Genomic DNA, 27,986 nt, shown 5'->3' on the forward strand with positions numbered 1-27,986 from the left:
CTGGCCACAGATCACTCACCACTTCTACTGCAGAATCAGGCAACGTGACCACCCAGATACTGAACTTGTCAGTGGAGTCCTAAAGAAACGCAAGGAATCAAATCCCCAAGGAGGAAATGAATCACTTCTAAGCACCTACCTGCTTCTTGACGTGTATATTCCCTTCCACGGGTAGACTGTAAGCACTCTGGAGCAAATTTTTGGCGATGAAGTAGTAGTAAACAGAGATGATCGACAGCGGGATGATGTAGAAGACCAGGAAGGAAGCCATGGAGTGGATTCTGGGGTGCAGCTCATTAGAGTGTGGGTACGGGGCACAGCTAATGAAGGTCTGGTTGGTGCTTTCCTCGTGGAAGGGATGTAGGTCAGAAAATACAGCCTCTGGGATGGCCAGAAACATGGAGATGATCCAGATCAGTGCGGCTTTGAGGCAGATCTTCATCAGGGCGTGAGAGGCCTGGATATCCATTGGCCGGACGATGGCTTTGTACCTGGGGCAGGGAAGAGGGAAGTTATCTATTACTATTATGGGTGCCTGGGCCGGGACTAGGGTGAGGCCAGTGAGGCCCCTGAGGTGCAATACTTAAGGAGGCGTTGACTGTCAGGTTCATGCAAGCGCTGACTCTGAACTCACAGCGAGCGCCTCCTTAAATGCTGCACCCCAAGTACCTGGCTCACTTCATCCTAGTCCTGGCCCTGAAGGGTGCTGCTCCCTTCCCCCTGCAGTAATATTCTGCCCACATTCTTTCTTGATTTTAAGAATACTTCTCAGAAAAGCTGAAGCTCTATTTATTTTTCTTCTTAAATCACAGAAATGAATAACAACGCGTGTTTAACAAAGGATGCTGGAACAAGAAGGTTGGCTTTTTTTTTTTTTTTTTTTTGGCAAAGCCTTCATTTTGAGTATTCAAATGCAGTTTAGGAAACCTTTTGTCACTGAGTATTTACATAAGCCTCTTTTCTTTTTCAAAGGTTGCAGAACAAATAGTCCGCTGAAAAAGTCACACACAGAAGCATCCCTGTAATTAACAAATGAATCTCCCCGCCCCGCCCCCTCTCTTTCAGCCTCATCTTCTCTTGCAATATTTAGGTCCTTCCTGGTTTCTGTGCTACCTGTGCCCCTGTCGTGGGTCGAGTGCTCTGGGAATGAGACATTGAGATGTAGTCAGGAGGACACAGAGTTTATTGTTGATGAACACCTGTGGGGAAACGGAAGGAGGCAGGACTGCGCAGAGGGAGCTGTCAGACCCTGATGCAGATCTGACAAGGTCTACGCCAGCCAAGGTGACCAACCATCCTAGTTTGCCTGGGCATTTCCCAGTTTTAGCACTGAAAGTCCTATGCCCTGGGAAACTTCTCAGTCCCAGTGACGGTGACAGCTGGTCGCCCTACACCAGCCCAATGGGAAGCTCAGGAGCAAAGATTGCCCAATGAAGGGGTCCTGTCTTGGTGGAAATGGCCAAGCCCTTGTATCACCACCTGGCTTGGTCACTAGCTGGGGCCACCCAAAAAGAAGGTGACCTCAGTTGCTACCTGGTTCTGTCACTAGGCAGGAGCTGCCCAAGAAGAGCATGACCATAGCTTGAAACGTGAAGTGGGCCCAGAAGGAGCTGAGAGCTGAACAGCAAGTCTTTCCTTCAAGGGAGGTCTGAGCAGAGCATCTCCATGCCTGCTACAACTCCCCACACAATGCCTAGCACAGTGGGCCACACACTTATTTTGGGTCCACCTGTTGAGAACCCACTAGAGGATGAGCCTTTGGGGGGCAAAGACTGGGTCTTTTTCTATCTTGGTATCTGCCAGCACTGCAATTTGCACACACGGCACAAACATTTGTTCTACTGCACATGAGCTGCTATAGTGTAGAAGGTGGTATGCGTTGGGACCACCTAAATGTGAGGGTGTTCATTGTTGAAAACGCTGTGCTGACACTGGGTTCTGCCTGTGATGCTCTTTTATATAGTGGACTTCAGTGAGAAAGGAACAGTTATTTCCACTTATTTCCATGTTGATCAAACCTCCATTGAGTTACCACTCTTGGCTGCACTCTGACTTCTCGCTCACTTTCTGCGACCCTCCAGGGAAGGGGGAGTGAGTTTTGAGTGGTGAGTTTGGGAAAAAGAACCCAGCATGTGCACTGGGCTTAGAGAGGCCTGTGCTTCTCTAAGTGTCCCTGACAAGGGGAGTGGCATATGTAATTTAGAAGATCAGAGTGTCTGCAAGTTCATTATTGCTGGGCACCTAGGTCACATTCTCCAAACAGCTTTATGAGATATAGAAGTAATTATTTTTATTGTCATCTGTCTTATTTCTATATCTAGTTCTCTGTTCCCACTTCAGGTAGGGGAGAAAAGGTGAGTATTTATCAGATATCCCCAACACTCCAGAACAACACTGTAGTCCTGCTTCTGTGTACCCGGGTTTGCTTTTCCGTCCATAATTTGTATTAGTGCATTTAAAACAATTACAGGGACTTCCCCGGCGGTCCAGTGATTAAGACTCCGCGCTTCCAATGCAGGGGAGGGGGGCGGGTTCAATCCCTGGTCTGGGAACTAAGATCCCACATGCCACACGGCATGGCGAAAAAAACAAAACAAAAAAAAACACTTATTAAAAAAAAAATTTCAAAGGAGGTTCTACTGTCCTGTGGTGCTTTCTCTAGTCACTAGTCATTTCAAACATTTTAATTCCTAGTTTAGAATGTAGTCAAGGAATTGATTTTTTTTTTTTTTTTTTTTTTTTTTTTCGGTACGCGGGCCTCTCACTGTTGCGGCCTCTCCCGTTGCGGAGCACAGGCTCCGGACGCACAGGCTCAGCAGCCATGGCTCACGGGCCCAGCCGCTCCGCGGCATGTGGGATCTTCCCGGACCGGGGCACGATCCCGTGTACCCTGCATCGGCAGGTGGACTCTCAACCACTGCGCCACCAGGGAAGCCCGGAATTGATATTTTTAATGAAAGATATGTGAATATCCTCAGCCAGAGATGTATATGACTAAAGATATCTCTGATAAATCCATCAGAGATAAACTGGTAGTTATGACTTCCATGTGCATTTTCTGGCAGATAGCAGTCACAAGTACCATTAACTCTCCAAGGGAAGGTGATTCCCTCAGGCATGAAGCAGAAACCAGAGCGAATGGCTTACCTCCTTCTCTCTTGGGAGTCTTGTATTCCTAAGTGCAAAATGCCATGGGAACTATTGAGCTACTATTTCAAATTCACAACTTTTAAAACATAGATAGTATAAAATATTTCTTTTATAGTTTTGCCAGAGAAATAATTTGAATCTAAATCTAAATAAGCCTCTAGATCTATGTACCAGTTTTCAAGGAATGTGGGGATAGAAGAACCTGCTAGATGACGCAGTCAGTCAAATCCTGAACTGGAAAATTCTACAGGAATAATGACCCCATTTTTTCAACAAATATATGGCATAGAAGAGCAGAGAAAATGGTTTATAGACTGACTGATATCAGTGCAATATGTAGACTCCTTTTGGATTTTGATCCAAACCAAACAACCATAAAAAGATATTTTTGAGACTATTGAAGAAAATCAAATATAGATTTAGTACTGGTGATATCAAGGAATTATCTTTAATGTATTAGGTATAATAGTGGTATTGTGGTTCTGTGCTTTTAAAAAATCTTTATTTATTAAAAACACACCCTAGGAGCTCCCTGGTGGCGCAGTGGTTAAGAATCCGCCTGCCAACGCAGGGGACACGGGTTTGAGCTCTGGTCCGGGAAGATCCCACATGCTGCGGAGCAACTATGCCCATGTGCCGCAACTACTGAGCCTGCGCTCTAGAGCCCGTGCTCCACAACGAGAGAAGCTACTGCGATGAGAAGCCAGCGCACCGCAACGAAGACCCAACGCAGCCCCAAAAAACCCCCCAAAACAAAAACACACCCTAAAATATTTATCAGTGAAATAATATAATGTGTAGGGTTTGCTTTAAAATATTCATATATCATTTTTACAATTAAAAAATAAGTAAAAATGCACTGCCAACAGTTTTCTATTATGAAATATTCATAAAATAGCAAAGAAATTACAGAAATCCCGTTTACTAAGCTCTTGCCTTGTGCCAAGCAGAGAATAGCATTGAAATGATCTCATTTATGTTCCAGACAACTCCAACAGGTAGGTGCTATTATCCCCACTCTACAGGCAACAAATTGAAGCTCAGATGGTTTCAGAGGTGGTGAAGTCAATATTCAATTTGGGACCAGCTCTTTTCAGGATAGTACAGCTCTTTAAGAAGAAAGCTCTGGGAAAATCCTTCCTAGAGATAGAAAAATAGACCAGCCATTTCCCAAATGTGTACGGAACATACCAACTGTTCCCTGGAAGTCTAATGGTTCTATAGAGCTTGGAACATAGCAGTCTATATCTTCTGGTTTGGGCTGCTCTGCCTGGAGCTCCCAATGAAGGGAGACCCCACTGGGCGGTTCTCGTTTAAGAGTGATGACTGGTTGGACTAGGATGGATACCAGCCAATAATAATCGAAACCAGCCGATAAACTGCCTGGCCAACTACCAAAGAGTCTCTCTTTCTCTTAAGCATTTAAACTGAAAAATTGAGAGGATGTAGTTAGTCAATCGTAGATGATGGCAATAAAATATTATGATGCTGAGGAAGGGATCAGTGCAAGATGAATAAGCAAAGTAGGTAGAGTGAGACAAAGAGAATGAGGCAGATATAAAAGCAGAAGAAGCTGAGATGATGTGGCTCTAAGTCGTACAGAGGGTCCTTGGTTCCTGGCCCACAAATTACTTTTGAATGTCCAAGAGGTGTTCTGTTATAATCTTACAATTCTCCCGTTCCCTTTTCACTTGAGTTAGTTTAAGTGGCAACCATTCTTTGTCAACAAAAGAGCCTTATTTAGAACAATTAGACATGGTGGTCATTTAAAGCCATCATCAGATTTTATTTCCAGGATCATTTCGCATAGATTATCCCCCACTTCCGGTCCTTTGAAAGAAAGAGCTGTCAACTTTCGATTGTACTCAAGAGAGAGACTAGTCTGTGTCCTATTCTTAAATTCGCCATCACTTTCTTGCCTCTGCCCTTTCGTCATGCCTGATTCCAGAGTCTCCATTCATCTGAAGGCTGTCCTTCCAAATTCCAGCTTATAAGTATCATCTTGAAGCTTTTGCTGATCAATCTAGGCCTCGATAATTCCCGTTGCTTCTCCCAACCTGTCTAATTTTACTCTTCTCGTGTTAGGCTTACTCTGCACTACCTTGAATTGCTTGCTAGCTTTCCATGGGCATGTCTTTTCTACCTGACTTTCTCGTAAGTTCCTGAGGTCAGAAGCTTATATCTTCTCCTCTTCTCTTCTTTCTGTATCACTGAAAATGCTCCAGGTCCCCTGTTCCTCTTACCACTTATTGCAAAGTAGAGGCTCAGCAAATACTTGCTAATCAATTAAGATTAATAATATGGGACTTGCAGATGTGTCTTTTATTTTCAACTTCTCATAAATAAGCGACAGCAGATTCACTTTCGCACACCTAGTAAGAGTCATTCTTCCACAGAATGACCAATTCACTCCTCTGACAATATGGGGCCAAAGACAATTGCTTCCCACTTCTGAAAACATCCGTGCTTCATTTTTCTTATGCAAACACCGGAAAGGTCCAAAACATTCTCTCTGCAAGATTAACGTGTCAAAGGGATTCTTGGCAAGTAGAAGTAGCTGGTTTCCACACCCAGGGTTGGCAACCTTTGCCCACAGAAAGGTATGTCTTTTATTCAAACACGGGCAGTTTGTTTAGTTTTAAGGATCCAGCATTTCAGCCCCTATTTGTTCACAATTACCTACCGAAGTCTGTAGGAATTGTTGAACAACAATATTTTAAAACCTCGATTACAATCCTAATGCACGCTACCTGGAGAGGCCTGAGGTGAAGAGAAAACGAAATGAACTAAATGTTCTCTAGGGTAATTGACACATTGTCAGCATTTAAATTAGAATCCTAATACCTAATAAGATTTGACAAGACTATTAAACATTGGCTTTATCTCCTCCTGAGAATAATGCCAAGAACTTTTCTGAAGAAATGTGAGGCAATTATTAGCTGGTTTGTAAAATGACTGTGGTCCAGAGCAATGGAGTCTTACCTCCTTTGAGCTATTACATTGCAAATGGAGAGTTTGCTGGTCCTTGGTACCCATCAACTGTTATCTTTAGTTATGTAACAGATTATAGTCATCCTTTTCTGTTCTTCTCTCTGGGCCAAATAACTCCAATGCTCTTTTTCACTCCTTCTTAATATACTCCAGTTTCCTTGGGGCTCTAATGTGAATTTGGGAGCAGAGACACCTAGTTCCTAATGGTGATTCTACCCACTAGCTTTGTGATCTTGGACAAATCACAGACTCCTTGCACCTCAGTATTCTCATCCCTGAACAGGACATAATTCCTGCAACCTTCAATGTAATAACTGATTCAAGCAAAAATAGTAAAACCACTGAGGGAGAGGTTTTCGGGGAACAAGGTATACACATAGTCTCAAAGAGTTTCCCCACAGATTACTATTTAATTACAAAAGGAAAATGGACCTTTATGTTGGGGAGGTCCAGAGGTCACCTCTCTAATCAAGGGGTCAAACCCAGGGCGAACTTCTCCATTAGGCAGGCACGGGTCTGGGGCCCATGATAACTTTAGAGGCTCGGGAAAATGTTTTAATTTCTTTTAAAATCAGGAAAAAAATAAACATAATCCACCTTGGATTATATTTATCTTTGTGCCAATACAACTATAAAATATACTTTTTTATATGTTTTATGGCGAAAGGATGCCATGAAGGTAAAAGTGCAAAGGGCCCAGGAAATTCATAATGTGGCCCTGATCAAACTTAGCATCACTGATAGCAGGACAATCTGCGATCCTGTGCCTCCTATGCAATGCAATGGGAAGGACATAACATTGCCTATGCAGTGTTCTTGTCTCCAATTTTTAACCTGAATCTACTTTGAAGAAACAATCAGACAAATCCACTTCTGGCACATTCTACAAGATAACTGGCTTGGATTCATCAAAACAGTCAACATCATCGTTTTAGACGAATGTAGGGGAGCTACTATTCTACCTTAAAGGAGATTAAAGAGATATAACAAGTAATCTTTTTCACAATATGTCCTATGTCAAAATATTATGTTATACACCTTAAACTTATACAATGTTATGTGTCAATTATGTCATAATAAAGCCAGAAAAAAAGAGATATAATAACCAAATGCAATGCATATGCCTTGATTTGGTCCTGGATTTAGGGGGCAAAAAAAGCTATAAAAGACATTTTGGGGACAATGGAGGAAATTTGATCATGGATTACACATTACTTGCTATTAAGGAATTATTGTTAATTTCATTGGGTATGATAGCAGCATTGGGGTTATGTAGAAGAGTGTCCTTGTTCTTAGGAAATACACAAACGTACTTAGAAGTGAAAGGTCAGGATGTTTGTACCTTACTTTCCAGAGTTCAGTAAAATAAAACAAAACAAACAGACAAATATATATACTAGAGAGACATATAATTATTATATACTTTACATATATATGTGCTACAAAGAGAGTAAGAACAAAATCTAGGAAATGTTCATTGTGGAATGTGGGTGGGTATTACACAAGAGTTCATAAACAGGTTGGGGAGAAAACTTACTCTAAAATATAGAATTTTTAAAAGACGAGCAAGTAGTAAAATAATAATCTTAAAATAATGTGGTATATATTTTATTAACAGTAAATGCTGTTGTCATGGGGAAAACTTTATTATAATTATAATTTCAATGGGATTGAATGTGTCATAGCTGATTAGCGACTCTACCAGGAATGAGGGAAGTGTCTTCTCTGCTATGTTCATATTGTTCTCTTGGAGTTGCAATTTTAGTATCATCTACAATCTGTGGGGTTTTGTTTTGCTCTGTTTTGTTTTGGCAGGAATATTTTGAAGCTAATGTTCATTTAGGGAGGTTAATTAAAACTAGATTATGCACAAGCAGATGTCAGTCTGTAATGCCTCTCTATTAGCTGAAAGTGCAGGGAAGAGTAAGGTCATTGTTGAGACTTGTACATGGCGGGAACCCCACTCCTGCTGCCTGAGCTGCACATGACAAGGGACCCTCTGACGTGGACTCAGTGACAGGTTGAGCCTCAATTTGGATACTACACAGTATTAACTTTTAATTCATCCTTATTTTTAAATAAAAATCAAAATAAGTAGAAGTGAACTCCACTTTGGGGTCCATTGTCCCAGAACACACTTTCCAAAAAATTTAGCTAAGGTTTCAGGGGGCTTTCTAAGGGTCTGCAGTGAAGACCTTCTTGTATCCGGAAGAGGGGAGCTTAAAACTCAGACCAAGACAGAGGATCAAGATCCACATTACAAAGTGTACTCATATTTTTTCTTATTTTCTTCAGAGAGATCCAGATACAGATCGTGGATCCACGCAGGACCACCTCTGAGTAAAATCCTGAAGTTACACCTTTGTGAATCAAAATTTCCCCTCCATTGTGTTCTCCCCCTGGAGGAGCCCACTGTCTCCCTGCTTTGAGGAAGGGAGTGTGTATCAGTCATTTGCTCTTTAGTATGGATTCACGTCAATGAGATGACCTTCCTGTATGTAGAGTTCTACCTCTGATTATGTAAGGAAGGCTCTGTTTCCCAATCAAAGTATTTTTGTTTATTCCTCCATCCAGCAGATGGAAGAGACATTTGGGGTACAATGGATGCAGGCAGTTAGACTTCTAAATATTTACTTTCTTCAAAGGCTTACTCTGTAAGTGTCATGTGGGGATTCTTTCTTGTAACAGATTGTGGAGGAACAGGACAATTTTGTACCTGGGTTTCAATTAGATTGATTCTGTTAAAAACAACAACAATGATAATGGCTAAAACTTATTGGAGACTTCCTGTGGATCAGGTAACTAAGCTATGAATTTTGTTTAAAATGTTGCTTTTTATCCTCACAACAGTTCTAGTAGTAATAATATGTGGCAGGTACTAGTATTATTGCTCTTTTACAGATGAGGGAAGTGATGCGAAGTATGCTTTCCACGGCCATCAGTGCTAAGCAGTGGAAACAAGATTTGAGCCCATGCAGGCTCTCCCCTAAGCCTCTACCACCAGGCCCTACTGCTTCCTATAATGATGGTCCTGTGGTTGACCAGGCAACCTGGGCTTTCTAGTGTAGGGGAAGAAAAATCATTTTCCCTCTACCCTTCTAGGTTCTTGACTAAGACCCCATACAATAAAAGGCAGCTTAACAGGAGAAAAACAAACAGAAGTTTAATAACATGTATACCTCCTTGACAACATGGGAGAGACCCAGGAAAACTGAGGAACTCCCTGAAAAGACCCGAGCCATCACCTTAAATACCATCTTCAGCTAAAGACCAAAGAAGTGGGTGAGGGCTTCCCTGGTGGCGCAGTGGTTGAGAGTCCGCCTGCCGATGCGGGGAACACGGGTTCGTGCCCTGGTCTGGGAGGATCCCGTATGCCGCGGAGCGGCTGGGCCCGTGAGCCATGGCCACTGGGCCTGCGCGTCCGGAGCCTGTGCTCCGCAACGGGAGAGGCCACAGCAGTGAGAGGCCCGCGTACCGCAAAAAAAAAAAAAAAAAAAAAAAAAAAAAAAAGAAGTGGGTGGGGGAGCCAGTCCTAGGAGGTTACCAGGCAAAGAACAGTAAAGTACAAGCTCATTCTACAGATTTCAGTCCACGCCTTCTACATTGATAAGTTTCTAGAGATTTAGAGTCATCCTCTTTTTCCTGGTACCAAAAGGGAGACACCCTTACAAATGGAGATTTCCCTTATAAATGTAAATGTTTCCTATAACAGGGTAACTTCTACTCAGTTTTTAAAGCTTCTCCTATATGTGCTATTTTCTTTTTAAAAATTTATTTATTTATTTATTTTTGGCTGTGTTGGGTCTTCATTGCTGCACGCAGGCTTTCTCTAGTTGAGGCGAGCAGGGGCTACTCTTTGTTGCGGTGCGTGGGCTTCTCATTGCAGTGGCTTCTCTTGTAGCGGAACATGCATGGGCTCTAGGCGCATGGGCTTCAGTAGCTGTGGCACGTGGGCTCAGTAGTTGTGGCTCGCGGGCTCTAGAGCGCAGGCTCAGTAGTTGTGGCACCCGGGCTTAGTTGCTCCGTGGCATGTGGGATCTTCCCGGACCAGGGCTCGAACCCGTGTCCCCTGCATTGGCAGGCGGATTCTCAACCATTGCGCCACCAGGGAAGTCCCTGTGCTATTTTCTTAAAGAATAAAAAAAAAAAAGTCGAAAATTATCCTTATGCCAATGAGGCACATTTTGGGGCAAATTCTGCTCCCCTTTACTGGTATTGGAACTAAGGAAGAAAACCAAAGAAAGGATCAGAGTGTCTCTTCCCTGCCTGCTGCAGCCATGGGGAAAGTAGTGTCTTTCTAGACAGACACAAAATTTTTATTCTTCCTCCTTGAGTCTGTTATACCTAATCTCCTGCATTTTCACCCCCATATATACACCCTGAAGTTCTCTGTGGCCTGAGGCCAAGAGTGAGGTCTGGACTCTTTCATATATTCAGAACTCTCAGGGCTTAAAGAGGCCATCTCAGTGAGACACTGGAGCAGAGGTAAAAAGGCATCAGGGAAAGACTAAAAACCAAAGGCTGGAAGGAGGCTAGAGAAAGAGCCAACGACATGGGGAAGGTTTCAGAAGTGTAGGGCTCTGAGGGATGTAGAAGCTGAGGTATAGAATGGGAAGACAAACACAGGCAACTGTTGGACATCTGATGGTGCTTTGGCAGAAAGAGTTGAGCAACTATTAACCCTTGGGCCCAAATTGGGTTTCAGCAGGATGATCTAATTCCAAAGCTCAGTGCTAATCCTGTAAGGAGCCCATCAGAAGGGGTATAAACAGGATGAAATATTACAGTTGCCAGAGGGTATGTTTAAAACGACAAAGGAAAGCAGTAACCCAGTTAAATTTCAGTAGGTGTGCAAACATCCTGGCACAAGTTGTTCGAAGGCCATTCCTCAAAAATGTTACGGAGAGAGGAACATATATTTATAGCTTGTTAGAATTTTTCAGCAATTTATTTATTTATTTATTTTTTCTTTTCCTGCGGTACGCGGGCCTCCCACTGCCGCGGCCTCTCCCGTCGTGGAGCACAGGCTCCGGACGCACAGGCTCAGCGGCCATGGCTCACGGGCCCAGCCGCTCCGCGGCATGTGGGATCTTCCCGAACTGGGGCACAAACCCACGTCCCCCGCACCGGCAGGCGGACTCCCAACCACTGCACCACCAGGGAAGCCCTCAGCAATTTATGAGCCAAAAAATTTGAAGAACGTTCATAAATCCCATCTCAAATGATAGTTACACAGCCTGCATTTACTCTACTGCGTGGCATAGAAGATACACAGAGAATCGGGAAAAAAATCACAAAGACAGAAAAAAAAAATCACCCATGCTCTAGCGTGGAGGGTATAGTAGACTCTGGGTAATTAATTGTCTATATAAATTGTCATTCACCCCCAAACAGACCCTGAGACAAGGATTTAGGTGCATGTAGTTTATTTGGGAGGGGCTCTCCGGAAGCACAGGGAGGGAGTGGGGAAGTGGCACAGGGAGGGGATGAAAGGCAATATAGGGTACCACACAGGGCAACTGGAGTACAGGCCAGCTGGGGACCCCCTGAGAGACTGTGGTGAGCACATTCCAGAACTTGCCACCAAGGGCCGAGGAGGCTGGTGTGTCTACCCACCGACTCCCATCCCTCTTTGGTCGAGAATTGTCCTGCAGTATTAATTCAGGGCACTCCGGCCTGCCGCACACCTTCCCTTGGCCAGGATCACCCTCGGTCAGAGAAACACAGGAAGCCCAGGTCTGTAAGTGACCTCTGGGGTCCACCAACCGCATCCAGTATGTCAGTTCTTCCCCTGGTCCAGTTAAGTTATCAAATATATACAGAAAATGAGACAATTTCAGTTTTTAAATATACTTCAAATTATTGGGGATAAAAATAGAATTTCTGGGCTTCCCTGGTGGCGCAGTGGTTGAGAGTCCGCCTGCCGATGCAGGGGACACGGGTTCGTGCCCCGGTCCGGGAAGATCCCACATGCCGTGGAGCGGCTGGGCCCGTGAGCCATGGCCGCTGAGTCTGCGCGTCCGGAGCCTGTGCTCCGCAACGGGAGAGGCCACAACGGTGAGAGGCCCGCGTACGGAAAAAAAAAAAAAAAAAAAGAATTTCTAAGTTTCTAAATTATCTCAGTAAAATACTATCTTTTTTTTATTTCAAAATAAGAATCATTAAAGCTCAAAAATACCATCATGGCATATGAGTCATTGTGGCTAATTATAAAAATTTAAGAGCACTATATCTAAATAACCTTTTGTGAGAGGTTTTATACGTGGAGATATGATGACCCAACTTTGTAGCTTATTAGGTCTCCTGGCCCAGAAGGCTGATCCTGCCAGCATCACGGAGGTAAACGCTAGTGGTGAAGGAGCCCAAGACAGGGAGAGAGAGGAACTGGAGGGAGACTGGGAGCCCCGTGTTCTACTCCCACTTCCATAATTAGCTATTTCTGTATAAGCAGGCTGTCTCAGTTTCGTTTTCTTTTTCAATTTTTATTTAACCAAAACTTATTAGCACTTATTGTGTGCCTGGTACAGCTCCCAACACTTTTCAAGTGACTGTCCACTAGAACATAAAGCAGGTGAGATTTCAACCACACTCTCTTAGCTCCCTTATGAACAGAAACAACAATCATGCTAATGGTACACTCATTTTTTTGACTGGGAATTCTAACATTTCATAAAGAAGTCAACACATTATTTCATTTCACCATGACAAAAATTACAACAGTCCTGTGAAATATGAAAAGTAAATACCCTTATCCCTTTTTACAGATCAGAAAACTGAGGCTTATAATTTGCCCAAAGTCACACAGTTGACAATTAGAAGAATCAGAGCTCAAACTCAGACATCTCTTCAACAAAATCCAATGCTTTTGAATTTATCCTTACTATGAATAGTGCTCTATTAAATGTGAACCTCCAAAACATAATAGAATGAAGGAAGGAAGGAAGGAAGGAAGGAAGGAAGGAAGGAAGAGGGAGGGAAGGAAGAAAGGAAAGAAGGAAGAGGGAGGGAGGGAGGGAGGGAAAAAGTTTGTAAGTCTGTCACCATGAAATTTTGGGGGTATCTTAAGAACCAATTGGAAAAGTTTGCTTTGATTCAGCAAAGACAATGTCAAGGAAGGTGGTCTAGAGGCAGTTAGTTCATTTGAACAACTTTTTTCAGTTAAAAAATTTAATATAAAAGTGTTAACCAAAAAAAAAGTGTTAACAGTTCATTGTAGAAATTTAGACAGAGAATTCTTAAAAAAAAAAAAAAAAAGAAGAAAATCATCCATAAGTCTTACATGTGATGTTTTGATATATTTCTTTCCAACTTTCCTTCGTCTTTTGGACAGAATCCAGAGCATACAATTTGAGATCTTTTTTAGAGTCTATAGCCTAAGCATTTCTGCCTCAAGATGCCCATGACTCCTCTAGCCAGTAGGCGGCGCTCTGCAGATACCAGCTGGCCTCTCTGGGCACCATGTCCATTTAGCTCTGAGGAGCCCTGGTGGTCACTAGAGGACAACGCCCCTGCCTTCACAGATCCCTCCTAGGATTAGCTCCAGTGCAACACGTCCCGTCTAAATGAAGCGAAGCATCCCCACTCCTCAAAAACTAGCACTTTTAATAATCAAAAGCATATCTTCAGCACCTACTTTTGCACGGTCCTGTACTAGGTACAGAAGAGGTCAAGAGAAGCATAAGCCCTGGACACTCAGTGACATTTTCTCTTATTCCATCCTGGAAATTAAAAAGGCTCATGCACCCTGGGTCACAGGACTCTGAGTTTCTTAAGTGTTGGGTCTATGTCTTGTTCATTTTATGCCTATTTTGCTTATTGAACAAATATATAATTAAAATTAAAAATCTAGAACTGTGCACCCAATTTGTCTGGCCTGTATTGTCTTACTTGCAGGTAAGGAAATGGGTTCACAATGCTCAAAATAACCCACTCCTCCGCTGCCACGCTCCTAGCCAAATCCTCCTCTCAAGTCCACTTACCCCAGATCAGTCTGGACACCATCTTATTAGGCTTTTCCCAAGAGATCTCCTGTGACCCAAACACATCCTATTTCTCTAACCATTTCAAGTCCAGAAGAATCCCTGGGGGTACTGAAGAAATGATTCTCCTTGAGCACAATTTCCCTTTTTAGCAATTTTAAGGTGACTTGCTTACATGAGCGCATAATGAAAAGATACTCCCTCCTATGGGAGCTGGAACCCAGCTAAGTCTGGGTTTAAAACTCTCATTTTCTTCATTTAAACAACTGTTAGTGTCACAGAGGACCCAGGCATGCTGGAAAAGACACGTGGCTTAAAAACGTTGGCCTGACTCTCAATTTTTTGATGATCCAAAAGCTAATGTGCCTGATATGATGGTGCCTCATACCGTAAAGCATCACACAGCTGTATGATCTGTCTTTATGATCTTCCCTAGGAAGTCTGTCCTGGCTAAGTGGACAGGGGTCATGGATCCCCTTAGGTCCCACTCCATCTAAATAGGAAACTCTCTCTGCTAAATGACCACCTCAGCAAGTGTGTACACGCCTGTATATCAGGGACACCAACCTAAAGCCAGCTGGCCAAACCTGGCCTTCTGCCTGTTTTCATATGGCCCACAAGCTGAGTGGTTTTGACATTTTTTATGGCTGGGGGAAAAAAATCAAAAGAAGAAGAATACTTCACAACATGTGAAAATTACACGAAATTCCCATTTCAGTGTCCATAAATAAGGTTTTACTGAAATTCAGCCGTGACCGTTTGCTGACATCATGTCTATGGCTGCTTTTGCGCTATAACGGCAGAGTTGAGTGGTTGCAACAGGGACCTCATGGCCCACAAAACCAAAAATATCCACTATACGGCCCTTTACGGAAAAGGTTCCCCGGTCCCTGGCCTATGTGCACTGAATGTGTGACCAGGGCTCACGTTTCTGTTGCTCTCTGCCTGTCCACACTGGAGCTGGTGGTTCCTTCTTTAGACAGAGGAAAGCCCGTCTTGCATTTCACACTGAACCGCCCATTAGGCTTATTAATTCGTGATAGTGAAGACTACAGGCCACTAACCTCTGGCACTGGTCTTCCAGTATTAAACACTCATGGCTCAGGATACTTAGTCAATCTGTCAGCACATTTAAATACTAATTTAGTATCTCAGGCTCTCCTTGGCACTATGGATATAAAAGTCCCTGGCCACTAAGGATTTAAAATCTGGTCGAGGGACTGAGATACATCCAGGTAAAGTCCTTAAAGAACAAGAGAATGATACTCACACATGTATATTCTCCTTCGTGGAAGACTCAGAACAGATGATGCTAGGTCGGTATATGCCCTGCTGTCATCATGGTACAGACATATGAGAATATGTTTGATTATAAACCTGCTTTATATATAACTATGGAATATAAAACTTAGGCATCCTCAAGTCCCATTTCCTTAACTTAAAGAAGAGGAAACTGGTGCCCACAGAGTTCCCACAGCCGGTTAGCTGAAAACCAAGAGTAGAACCTCCGTCTCTGGATCCCCAAGTCACTTATATTTGTCTACAGCACTTCGGATTTGCAGGCTTCTTAAAGCACAAGTGAAGAATGCTTAAAACTAAATACTGACCACATTTATCTTCATCTTGTAGTATATATATGTATTCCTGAAGCCATCATTTTAACCTTCAATTTCACCTCTGTTGACAATCTAGGAAAGAAAAGATGCCAAATTCTGATTTTTCTGCTCTTCTGTGATGTTTCCAATCATTTAAAGTGGAGAGGGAAAAGATAATGAAATTCTTAACAATCTGTTTTGTCCGCCATTTATGTTAAAATAAATAAGCATTTCCCATATGTTCTCACGGATAAACTACTGTAATTTTGTTTTTACATAATTTTATATTGTTTTAAAATTATGTTTAAAGTATTTCTCATAACAGAGGCCTGACCCTGGTATTAAATTGCCTGACAATAAAAACAAGCACCACCAAAGAGAATAAAGAAACCCTGAAAAGCTTGAAGTTGACCTGTAGTTATTCTATTTATATGTAGACAGCATAGAAATAAGTGAGTCACATGGACCTATTATCTATTGTCAAAGTAAATTCTTCTCACACTGGAAATAGATTTCTTTATGTGCCGCATTTCACGTTTTCCCCCTATTTCTTTCCTATGTAACCTTTAGCTGTCACCACTGGCCAATTAGTCTGGGTACAATACAAAAAAAGAAAAAGTAATAAAGAACTGAAGTTTAAAGAAGCGTATCTTAGCAACATTTTGGCGCTGTCCTTCCCACAAAATTGCAGCTTTTATCAATCACTGCATAACTAAATGTCAGCTCTAGCTCCTGCTTATTGGGGCTAAGAGACCTGGCCTAGTTGAAAGATCCCAGAGGCTTTGACGTACCTATAATACTTGGCAGTGTCCACTGCCGCAGGCCTCAGCTGAGATTCCTGACTTACTCACTTTGAGGTTAGCCAGAGCTCATTTCTCTGCATCTAAATTGCTGATTTAATTTGAGCAATTAAATGCTGATGCTGATCTCTCTGAATGCTGATCTCAAAGGTCTGACTAGGTAGTTCTGGACTCCTCTTTAGAGGAACTGGGATGTGGATAGCTCGGTGGGCAGCAGATCAGGTCTTTAAGAGAGGTGGTACAGGATTTTCCACTTCTGATAATGGCAACCCAGCTTGTTGCTGACCAACTCTCCAGAAATGAAAAGCTAGAAAATCCCTTTGAAAACATCAGAGAAATAACAAGGCAGTAAGGATTTGAGGGGCCAAAATCCTGGAGAGAAAGGAAGTGCAAAGAGATGAAGCTGTTACTCAGCATCATTTTCCCCTTAAGGCATTTACCAAATTTCAAGCAGCACCAAGAGAAACTGAGAGCTGAGAAGAGCTTCTAGCAGTTTCAGGATGAAGGGGAATAATAAATTATTCAGGGCCCACAAAGGAGAGAAGCCAGGGTAAACACTCCAGGCTTACAGTTGAGATGCCCAAAGAGGTACATCCTAGTAGTAGCACTGAACCAGAAATAGACCAGTTCTCACAAAGACCAAGCCCAGCCTCCAATCTATTCAATCCCTGACAAGGTCAGATACACCGCCACCTCCTACCTGCCCACAAGAAGCAAAAGCTAATCTTTTCTGGAAGATAATACTATCCAGAGCCCCAAATTATCTACACTTCTTCATATACAAAATCAAGTTGTCAAACAAAAATTGCCTCATATACTGGGAGAGAAAACAAAATGGTCGAAAAACAAGAGAAGAAATATATAATAGAAACAGATTTATAGACGTTCCACAAGTTAGAGTTACCAAAGAGGGATTTTACAATATACTGGGACTAATTCAAGAAATTAGGCGACAAGATGGAATCAAATGGAAATTCTAGAATTGCAATATACAGTAACTGAAATTAAGAATTAAATGGAAGCTTCAGAAGCAAACTAGACACAACTGGAGAGAATTTTTGAGCTGAAAATGGCCAGAGTGAAGTACGGTGAGACAGAAGGATGGAAAACACAGAAAAGGTAATAGAAATGTATGGGCAAAATGGTGAACTGAAATTGTGTTTAAAATAGTTCCCAGTCACAGAGGCCTGACTGCAGTATGAAATCGCCTGCAGCAATAAAAGCAAAAACAACCAAAAGGGGAAAAAAACTTGAAAAGCTTTAAGTTAACCTGCAGTTATTCTATTTACATGTAGACAGCATAAAGAAGGAGAGCAAAAAGAGAATGGGGCAGAAACGATCTTTGAAGTTGTTATGGTTGAGAACTTTCCAAATGTGGCTAAAATCATCAAGCCACAGGTTGAAAAAAAAAGCTATGAATCTCAAGTAGGAAAAATACAAAGAAAACCACACCTAAGTGCAACATAGTAATGCTGTTGAAAACCAAAGATAAAGAGAAACATCTTAAAATGAGTCAAAGAGAAAAAAATCAATAATTTTAGAGGAGCTACAATGAAACTGACATCTGACTTCATAGCAGAAGTCAGAGGACAATGAATAGCAACTTCAAAGTGGGGAAGACAAGAACAGCCAGCCTAGAATTCTATCCTCTCCAAATGACATTAAATAAAGACAATTTCAGACAAATGAAACCATAAAATGTATCCCCATTAGACTTACACTAAGTGAAATACTTAAGGACGTTCTTTGGGCAGAAGTGAAATAATCTCAGATGATGTCACAGAGATGCAGGAAGGAGTGGAGAGCGAGAAAAGGTGAATACAGGAATAAATCTAAAGGTAAATATGTGAGTAAATGTAAGTATGTAAAAGCAATTAACATAATGTCTTGTGGGGTTTAAATGGATAGAGTTGAAATATAGAACAACAATAACCAAAAAAAAAGGCAGGAGGAAATTAGAATGAAGTTAAAGTGTCCTATTACCCTTGTCTGGGAAGTAGGAAAGTTCTAATTTATAGTAAATTTTAATAAGTCAAGGATACATGTTGTAAAGACTAGAGTAGCCCCTAAAAGAATATTGAGTTTGTATAATTAACAAATTCATGCCAGGAGGTGGGGGGAGGATAGAATAATTTAAATGTTTAATTAATTGAAAAGAAAGCAAGAAGGGAGGGAAAAAGGATTATGAAACAGGTGAGACCAACAAAAACCGAATAATAAAATGGTAGATTTAAACCCAAATATAGGGACTTCCCTGGTGGCACAGTGGTTAAGTATCTGCCTGCCAATGCAGGAGACATGGGTTCCATCCCTGGTCCGAGAAGATCGCACTTGCCATGGAGCAACTAAGCCCATGTGCCACAACTACTGAGCCTGCGCTCTAGAGCCTGTGAGCCACAACTACTGAGCCTGCGTGCCACAACTACTGAAGCCCATGCACCTAGAGCCCATGCTCTGCAACAAGAGAAGCCACCACAGTGAGAAGCCCGTGCACCACAACGAAGAGTAGCCCCCGCTCGCCGCAACTGGAGAAAGCCCACGCGCAGCAACGAAGACGCAATGAAGCAAAAAAAAATTAATTAATTAATTAATTTTTTAAAAAACCCAAATATATCAGCAAAATTGAGGTTATCAGAGTGTCTGTGTTTATAGGGCAGAAACCTATAGCCAAGTTACAAATAGCAAATACATTTGTGTGAAGTCACTCATGTCATGCATACCCACAAAATACCAACATTGATGCAGGTAACTTAAAATTCATAATGCAAAGACATCCATGGCAAATTGGTTAATGGGCGTCATCAATTAAATGAGTATTTAAGATTACTCAAGGCACAAGAAAACGTGAAATGCTGTGAAATTTTACAGCCCGTATAGGAAAGAAACTTGATAGTGTCTTTCTCAGATGATCTTAAACATTTGATAATAACCTTAAACACTTATATGACATTACCAATAATGAGTTATGAAGCTGAAAGAAACTTTTCTAACCTCTCATTAATAATAAGTCAATTTGAATCAACCATGCGAGAAGACTGAGGTATCTTTCTAATTTCTCTATAGAAAAACATATCACCCAACAGGCACATGAAAAGGTGCTCAACATCCTTAAGCATTAGGGAAATGCAAATCAAAACCATAATGAGATATCACCTCACATCTGTCAGAAGGACTGTCATCAAAAAGAACACAAATAACAAATACTGGCGAGGGTGTGGAGGAAAGGGAACCCTCCTGCACTGTTGGTGGGAATGTAAATTGGTGCAGCCACTGTGGAGAACAGTATGGAGGTTTCTCAAAAAACTAAAAATAGAACTACCATATGACCTATTAATTCCACTCCTGAGCATATATCCAAAAAAACCAAAAAACTAATTTGAAAAGAAACATGCACCCCAATTTTCACAGCAGCATTATTTATAATTGCTAAGATATGAAAGCAACCCAAGTGTCCATCAATGGATGGATAAAGAAGATGTGGTATATATATACACACACACACACAATGGAATACTACTCAGCCATAAAAAAGTAAGATTTTGCCATTTGCAGCAACACGGATAGTAGAACCTACCAGAATTCATTCATTCTTTTATTCCTTCCTTCATGTATCCATCTATTCATGTGTTCAATACACACTTATCAAGCACCTACTACAGGTTAGGGACTGTCCTAGTGTCAGTGAATATGCTAATGAATGTCATAGCCTCTCTCTTTTTTTTTTTTTTTTTGAGCTTATATTCTAGTGGTAGGAGACAGAAAGCAAGTAAACAAACAAATGAACAAAATAATTCTCAAAAAGATTATAGTGGATGATATTTATCCAAGAGAAATGGAGACATACATCCATACAAAAACTGTATGTGAATGTTTATGACAGCTTGATTCATCATCATCCAAAACTGAAAACAACCCCAATAGCCATTAACTGAAGAATGCATACACAAACTGTGGCCTAGCCATGCAATGGACTCAGCAATAGAAAGGAAGGGACTACTGATACATGCAAAAACATAAGTTGAAAGAAGCCAGACTCAAACAACTACACACTGTATGATGTCATTCATATATTTTGGAAAAGATCAGTGGCTGCCAGGAGATTTTTTCTTTCTTTCTTTCTTTCTTTTCTTTTACTTTTTCTAGGAGCTTTATTTTCTGTAAGAACAACTTAGTGTGTAATGGAGGTTATAAACTAAAGAAAGTTTGGATGTGGAAAAAAAAATTCCCTCCTGGGTGGAGGAAGAGGATAGACTACAGAGGGACATGAGAGAATTGGGGGGGCTGATGGAATGTTCTATATCTTGATTGTGCTGGTGGTGGTTACATGACTGTGGAAGATTGTCAAAATTCATAGAAATGCACGACTAAAAGTTTACTGTGTAAGTTACACCTCAATCAACCTGAAAGAAGAAACTGGATGATAGAAGAGCGTTGGTCATTACTTTAGTCTCAGTGGCCAACAAAGACCTCCTACAGAAGGTGACATTTAATGTGTAAAATGAACCTGCAGCCTCTTAGGGGCTCCTAGGGAAATCAAATCATTTCATGTAGCAGCAAATATCAGATACTAATCCAATACTTAATAACCAGAATTTCAAAGATGACTGTAATAAAAAAGATCCCTTGATCTATTACAGGGAAGTAGAAAAAGGAATGAAGAAAAAATTTTTTCTTTTATTCTGTAAAACATGTGTTTTAATTAAGAGAGAATTTATGCAAACCCCACACACTAGGAGGACTTACAAGTGCAAAAATGCAAATTTAGTCTATTTTCAAAGGATGGTATTGAGAAGCACAGTTCAAAAACACCTCACCAGGGAGCCCTTTCAGTCTATGCTCTATGTTTCATGATTAAGCATGTGACCTGTCTCGCCTCCATGCATTTTAAGTCGCCAAAAATGATAATTAATCACATAAAAGTCTACCACTTTAAAAGACAATGTGTGAGAGACAAGGTCAGACTTCTTTGCTGCCCTTATCTCCATAGCACTCCAACTCAAAGAGTCTTGCTGGGAACCCCCCCTCCCACTGCGCCTGCCCTCTGAGCACTCCCAGAGCCGGCCAGCAGCTGTGACAGATCCCTCCCCATGGGGAGACAGGAGTTGAGCTTCCTTCTGGAGAGGCAGCGTATGCTTCAGAAAAATCATACCCTAGAGAAGTTATGGACTGGTGATTCATGTAAACTCCTTCAACAGATAGACTTCCTGGGAAAGTTGCTTTACGAGACATTAAATTGTCCTCCCTTGTGAGAAATGGCCAGTCTCCTTGGGATCAGTGAAGCTGGGCTCTAGAACAGTAGAGGAGCTTTGGAATGACTGGGGTGATCCCCTCAGAAGAGGGCTAACTTGGAATCACTCAGGGTATCTTTCCACAGAACAGAAGAGTTCAGGATCAGTAGCTCCCACTGCCCAGAGAAGGGAAATGGAATCAGACTTTGTTTTGATGGTTTCTGAAGAAAAGTTTTCAGTTTCCCTGAAGGAATTGGGACTTGGAATGAGGAAACCAGGGTTCTAATGTGACTCTACTCTGAATTTGTTGTGACGAGGCCAAATTCCATCACCTCTTTTGGTCTCTGTGTCAAACAAGGTGAGATATTGTGATTTATAAGAAATATATATTTGGTCATTCAGATGACCAAATACATATTTCTCATATACATTTGGTCTTGTCCAGTCCCTGGCTCACACTCTTAAAACCCTTGGAATTTCCTAAGTGTGTTGAGAGTGATAAAGGTGTCTTTTGTTATGTTAATGACTTGGGGAAAGCAGTTAAGGATGGGGGCTGGTCACCAAGTGATTCAACTCGTGATTCAACAGACCTCTGAGGAGGGGGATGTGGCTGGAGGTTGAATCAGTTGTCAGTGGCCAGTGGTTTAATCAATCATGACTTCGTAAGGAAGCCTCCCTAAAAATCCAAAAGGACAAGGTTCAGAGAGCTTCTGGGTTGGTGAACACATGGAGATGCAGGGAGAGTGGCACCTGGAGAGGGCCAGGAAGCTCCCTTTCCTTGTATCTTGCCCTATGCATCTCTTCCACCTGGCTGTTCCTGAGGATAAAAGTATTGTACCCTTTTACAATAAACCAGTGATTTAATAAGCAACATGCTTTCCTGAGTTCTGTGAGTCACTCTAGCAAATTAATGGAACCTGAGGACAGGGGGTCATGGGGACCTCTGATTTTTAGCCAGATGGTCAGAAGCACAGGTTTGTGACTGGCATCTGAAGTGGGAGTGGCGGGTGGTGCAAGTCTCGTAGGACTGAGCCCTCAACCTGTGAAATGCGACACTACCTCTGGGTTAATAGTGTCAGAATTGAGTTGAATTCTCAGACACCTAGCTGGTGTTCTGAGAATTGCTTGTTGGATGTGTGGGGAACTCCTTCCCCCAATGTTGGAAATTGAGTCTCAGAACACCATGTATAAGGGTATGAACTTGAGAATGACTTCTACTTGTAGCTGCTACACTTTATCATCTTGTCGCTGCTTAAACATCAACCACGCTGTAGTTATTGTCCTCTTACTAGATGTAAGGTGGGCCTGGGCGTTGTAGCAGGCACAGACCCCATGGAGCGTCTCATATAATGAAGGAAGTAGAAAACACATCTATAAAAAGGACCTAGTAATACAAGGTAGGATAAATTTGATATTTAAAGAACAGTACAGGCAAAAGCATCTTAGGAAAGGGGAAAATATCAATGAAAGCCAAAGGGTCGGGGAATCTTCATGGAAGAGAAGGGCTTGAACTGTGCCTTGAAAGATTGGTAGCATTTGGATAGATGGAGGGAACAGCTCAGTCATCAGGGAGGGGGAAGTGAAGTAAAAGAGGGGAGAAGTCAGGCAGCATGTATGGGAGGCGATAAGAGTTTACCTAGAGCAGTGTTTGCTCTGGTGAATTTTGAGATAAGAAGGTAAAAAGATAGACTGGCAGATGGAAGAGGGCCTGGCAAAAGAGAATGGAAGGATCAGACAGAAGTTCATAGCGCAGACTGGAAAGTGAACCCCATAGGTATTCTTCAGAAAGTCTCAAAACTTCATCAGTGGGATGCCTAAATTCCCCAAGCCTGTGACTGGTGATTGCATTGGTTGCCTGTATTCTTCTCTCTTCATCTTTGAGCATCTTCCAATAGAAGATATTTTACAGACAGGAAGAGCCCATGCAGCTGGGAGGCATTCGTTATTTGCCTGAGGGATTCCTGATACCCTCAATGAACGAAAGCAGCTAACATGGATCCTGGGAAAGAGATTTGGACGCCAAGGCACAGAACAAACTTTCTTCTGCGTTGTCCAACAGAACTTTCTGCAATTATGGAAATGTTCTGTATCTGTGCTGTCCAGTAGAATCACATGTGGCACTGAGCACTTGACATGTGGCTGGTTTGACTAAGGAACTGAATTTTTAGTTTTATTTAAATTAAATCTTGGGAGTTCCCTGGTGGCCTAGTGGTTAGGATTCCGGGCTTTCACTGCTGTGGCCCAGGTTCAATCCCTGGTCAGGGAACTGAGATCCCACAAGCTGTGTGGCGTAGCCAAAATAATAATAATAATAATAATAAATTAAATCTAAATTTAAATAACCACATGTAGTTAGTGGCTCCCATGTTGGACCATACAGCTCTAGATGTCAGGAAAGGCTGATAACTACATTATCTCATAAATTCCTTGCAGTGAATTCAAAGAATCTGTACTTCAGGAAGGTTGCATTAATGTAATACTTTCCTGTTTCTTTACACATTCCAAATCACAAGGGAGGGGAAAACTTAGGAAAAGTCTTTTCTATGGAATCAAAGAAGGATCACTTTACAGTGGAGCACATCTGGCCATAGGATTTATTCTGTCAGCCCCATTCTAGCAGAAATAAAACTGAGTAATAATACTGCAGCAGACACAAGATAACTTGGGCATGTAATATAAATGCTATTAACATTAAATCCACCTTTATTCTTTGCTTTTATACTGGAAAAGAAAACGCAAACTCTCCTTACCCTTTTCCTGTTAGGTCTTAAATTCCACTTATATAATACTGAGGCACCTAGTATAGAGATGGGCATCTAGTAGCAAAGACCAGTATGTAAAAAAAAAATCCATCCATCCCAAACATTCACTATCTCTCCATCCATCTGCCCATCCACTCATCCAACCACCCATCCTCCTATCCATCCACCTCTTTCCATCTATCCATCCATCAACCCATCTCATCCCCCAAATCTATTTACTGACTCACAAAGAATAGATTTTCTCTCATTTGCCCAAATAATGAGAGCTTAATAGAGAGGAACAGAGAAGAAGCAGGTGACTGTGTGATATATTTTTTAAGAGTATGCTTTCAGATGATTAACCATACTTTTAATTAGTCAATATTTATTTATTTATTTTTAACTTTATTTTAAAAATTTTTTAAATTTTATTTTTGGCTGCGTTGGGTCTTCATTGCTACGCACAGGCTTTCTCCAGTTGCGGCGAGCGGGGGCTACTCTTCGTTGTGGTGTGTGGGCTTCTCACTGCGGTGGCTTCTCTTGATGTGGAGCACAGGCTCTACAGCGCAGGCTTCAGTAGTTGCAGCACGCGGGCTCAGTAGTTGTGGTGCATGGGCTTAGTTACTCCACGGCATGTGGGATCTTCCCAGACCAGGGATCGAACTCGTGTCCCCTGCATTGGCAGGAGGATTCTTAACCACTGTGCCACCAGGGAAGCCCCAATCTATATATATATATATATATATATATATATATATATATATATATTTTTTTTTTTTTAATAAATTTATTTATTTTATTTATTTAGTTTTGGCTGCTTTGGGTCCTCGTTGCTGCGCGCGGGCTCTCTCTAGTTGTGGCGAGCAGGTTCTAGAGCGCAGGCTCAGTAGTTGTGGTGCACAGTCTTAGTTGCTCCACGGCATGTGGGATCTTCCCGGACCAGGCCTCAAACCCATGTCCCCTGCATTAGCAGGCAGATTCTTAACCACTGCACCCCCACGGAAGCCCTAATCAATAGTTTTTGATTACCCATTAGGTACAAGAAACCATCTGAGGCACTGTAAGATATAATATATACGCAATCTCTGCCTTCTACATTCTTAATAATCTACTTGAAAAGTCAAAGCAATGAATATACGAGAGACTAAAATAAGACAAATGAATGAAATACTTCAAAACAGCAAGATGAAAGATGTCACGAGATAATTCATGTATTAGATAATAAGCCTCATGTTTAGAAGAGGGCCAGAAAATCTGGACTAGAATGGTCCAACTTAAGGCTTTAAGGAGGAGGCTTGAGCCAGAATCTGAGTGATGGGCAAGATGACAGATAAAAATCATGAGTTTAAAATTCGGAAGGACCTTAGAAATAATCTAGCTCAAGTCTATTATTTTACAGATGACTTAACTAAGGTCAGAGAGGTAAGAGACTTGGTCTGACTCCCTTATATGGGTAGTAATGGCAGAATAAAAGAAGCCTAAAATGCAGGGCTGTTGATATCCATTCCACTTCCATACATCACATGGGTTGGGGAGAAGAGTCTTCTATTTAGGAAAGAAGAAAGGATTCTGGAGAGTGGATGTGACTCAGCATGAGCAAGGAAGCAGAGCCAGGAACTTGTTGGTGTAACAACTGTGTATGAGGATCTCAATGTGTGTAAGGAGGGGAAGATAGCATGGGGTGAGGGGGAGGCTGGGACCAATAGTGAAGGGGTTTGAATGCAAATCTGCAATTGGTCAGTTTCGTGAAACACAGAATTCTGGTTTCTGGGACTGCCTTGAAGTCTCCCTTCAGTGCCCCAGTATAAACTTTTCTAGAAAAATGTTATTCTTTTCATATTAACAAAGACTCAAGTCCACCTGGGGGAGAGAAAGCTGCAGAAGGGAGGCTGGGATGAGTACTCGCATTGCTGGTCAATCTATAGGGGTCGGGGATGGATGGGGGCTAAGAATTTGCATATTTTTAAGCTCCCCAATGATTGCGATGATCATCCAGTTTTGAGGGTCTTCTGGTTCACCCTTTGACCAATCCATCAGATAAAGACTACCACTTTGGAAAACTCTTTGACAATATTTACTAAATACCTGCCCCTATGATCCAGCAATTCCTCTCCCAGGCATATACCCAAGAGAAACACTTTTGTTCCCCCAACAGGCATGAATAAGAATACCCAGAGCAGGTTATGATCAACCCCAAACTGGAAAAAATCCAATGTCCATCAGTATTAAAATGGATAAATAAACTGAGGTATATTCATACAATGGAACACTACACAACAATTAAAAAGAATAAGCCATTGCTATGTGCACCAACGTGGATGACTCTCCCAGACACAAGGATAGGCATAAGAAGTATGATTCCATGTATATGAGATTAAAGAACTGGCAAAAATAATACATGGTAATTGAACTCAGAATAGTGATTGCCTCTCTGTGGGGTTGGGTATTAACTGGAAAGGGACATAAAGGAAAATCCTGGAGTGCTGGAACTGTTCTTTATCTCTATCTGGGTGGTGGTTATGTTGTTATACAGAATATGTGAAAATATATTGAGCTGTACACTTGTTCAGTTTACTGTATATAATTATACCTTGTTGAGAAGAAAAAAATACAGATATTGTGTGTGTGTGTGTGTGTGTGTGTGCGTGCGTGTGTGTATTTGCCCTGCCAACCTCATGAGGTTGTTATAAAACTCCAATACCTTTCAAAGATGAGACGTACAGTCTTATATATTTTAACTAGCTCAATACCTATTCTTGTTGAAATTGGTTAGAGGCACTACTTGTGATTCAGGTAATTGGTCAGCTTTTTTAAGCCTTAGCAAAACACAGAAAGTTAGTTATATGGAAGCTTACAGTAATTTCTGAACTTGGGAAAGATGTGCGGTAACTGTAAACTTACTGAGAACACACCAGAGCTGCCAAATGGTGCAGCCTGGCTTTTGAGAGAGCCTTTCTGCTGATGGGGAATTTCGTCTGCTTTGAAACCCCGGAGAAGAGTTCCCTGCAGCTGTATCTTTCCATTGCACTCCCTCACTTTCCTCTCCCTCACTCCCCCTCCCCCGCTCCCCACCCCATCCCAGGAAGACAGGAAAGGCCATCTGTACCACTGCACTCACCAACCCGGAAACCAAAATCTCATCATCCCATCAAGAAAATGACTGTCATCCTGAGGTGCCCTTGGCCACTGGTAACCAGCCACAAACTTGCTGCCAGCTCCACAGTTTGCCTGCCCTGGCTCAACAGTGAGACTGCCTGTGGTCATCAGGCCTTGGTGGGCATATGTTCAGGGTTAGAGCGAGCTGAGAGTGAGTGGCAGGAACCGAGAAACCCTGCCTAGTGGGCGCCATGTGCAAACCTCGTTCCTGGGCTATTATTTTTCAGTCTGAAAAAGTTGTGTGTGCTGAGCAGTGTACTTCAGGCAGCTAAGTATAAACACATGTCTACAAATACTGATAACACTCTCTTTATTTGTCCATTACTCCACAAACCCCGATCACCTG

General features: G+C 41.9%; 1 protein-coding gene across 2 annotated transcripts in view; it reads right to left on the minus strand.

Annotated features, from left to right (window-relative positions):
* Window positions 1–27,986, minus strand: part of GRPR (gastrin releasing peptide receptor) — a 147,811-nt gene that overhangs the window by 117,691 nt on the left and 2,134 nt on the right. For both annotated transcript variants that reach the window (XM_073799646.1, XM_004319885.4), the window contains exon 2: window positions 140–491. In XM_073799646.1, the coding sequence (XP_073655747.1) occupies window positions 140–491 (352 nt within the window). The remainder of the gene's footprint in view (window positions 1–139; window positions 492–27,986) is intronic.

Source organism: Tursiops truncatus, chromosome X (genome assembly GCF_011762595.2).
Source record: "Tursiops truncatus isolate mTurTru1 chromosome X, mTurTru1.mat.Y, whole genome shotgun sequence".
Classification (NCBI taxonomy): domain Eukaryota; kingdom Metazoa; phylum Chordata; class Mammalia; order Artiodactyla; family Delphinidae; genus Tursiops; species Tursiops truncatus.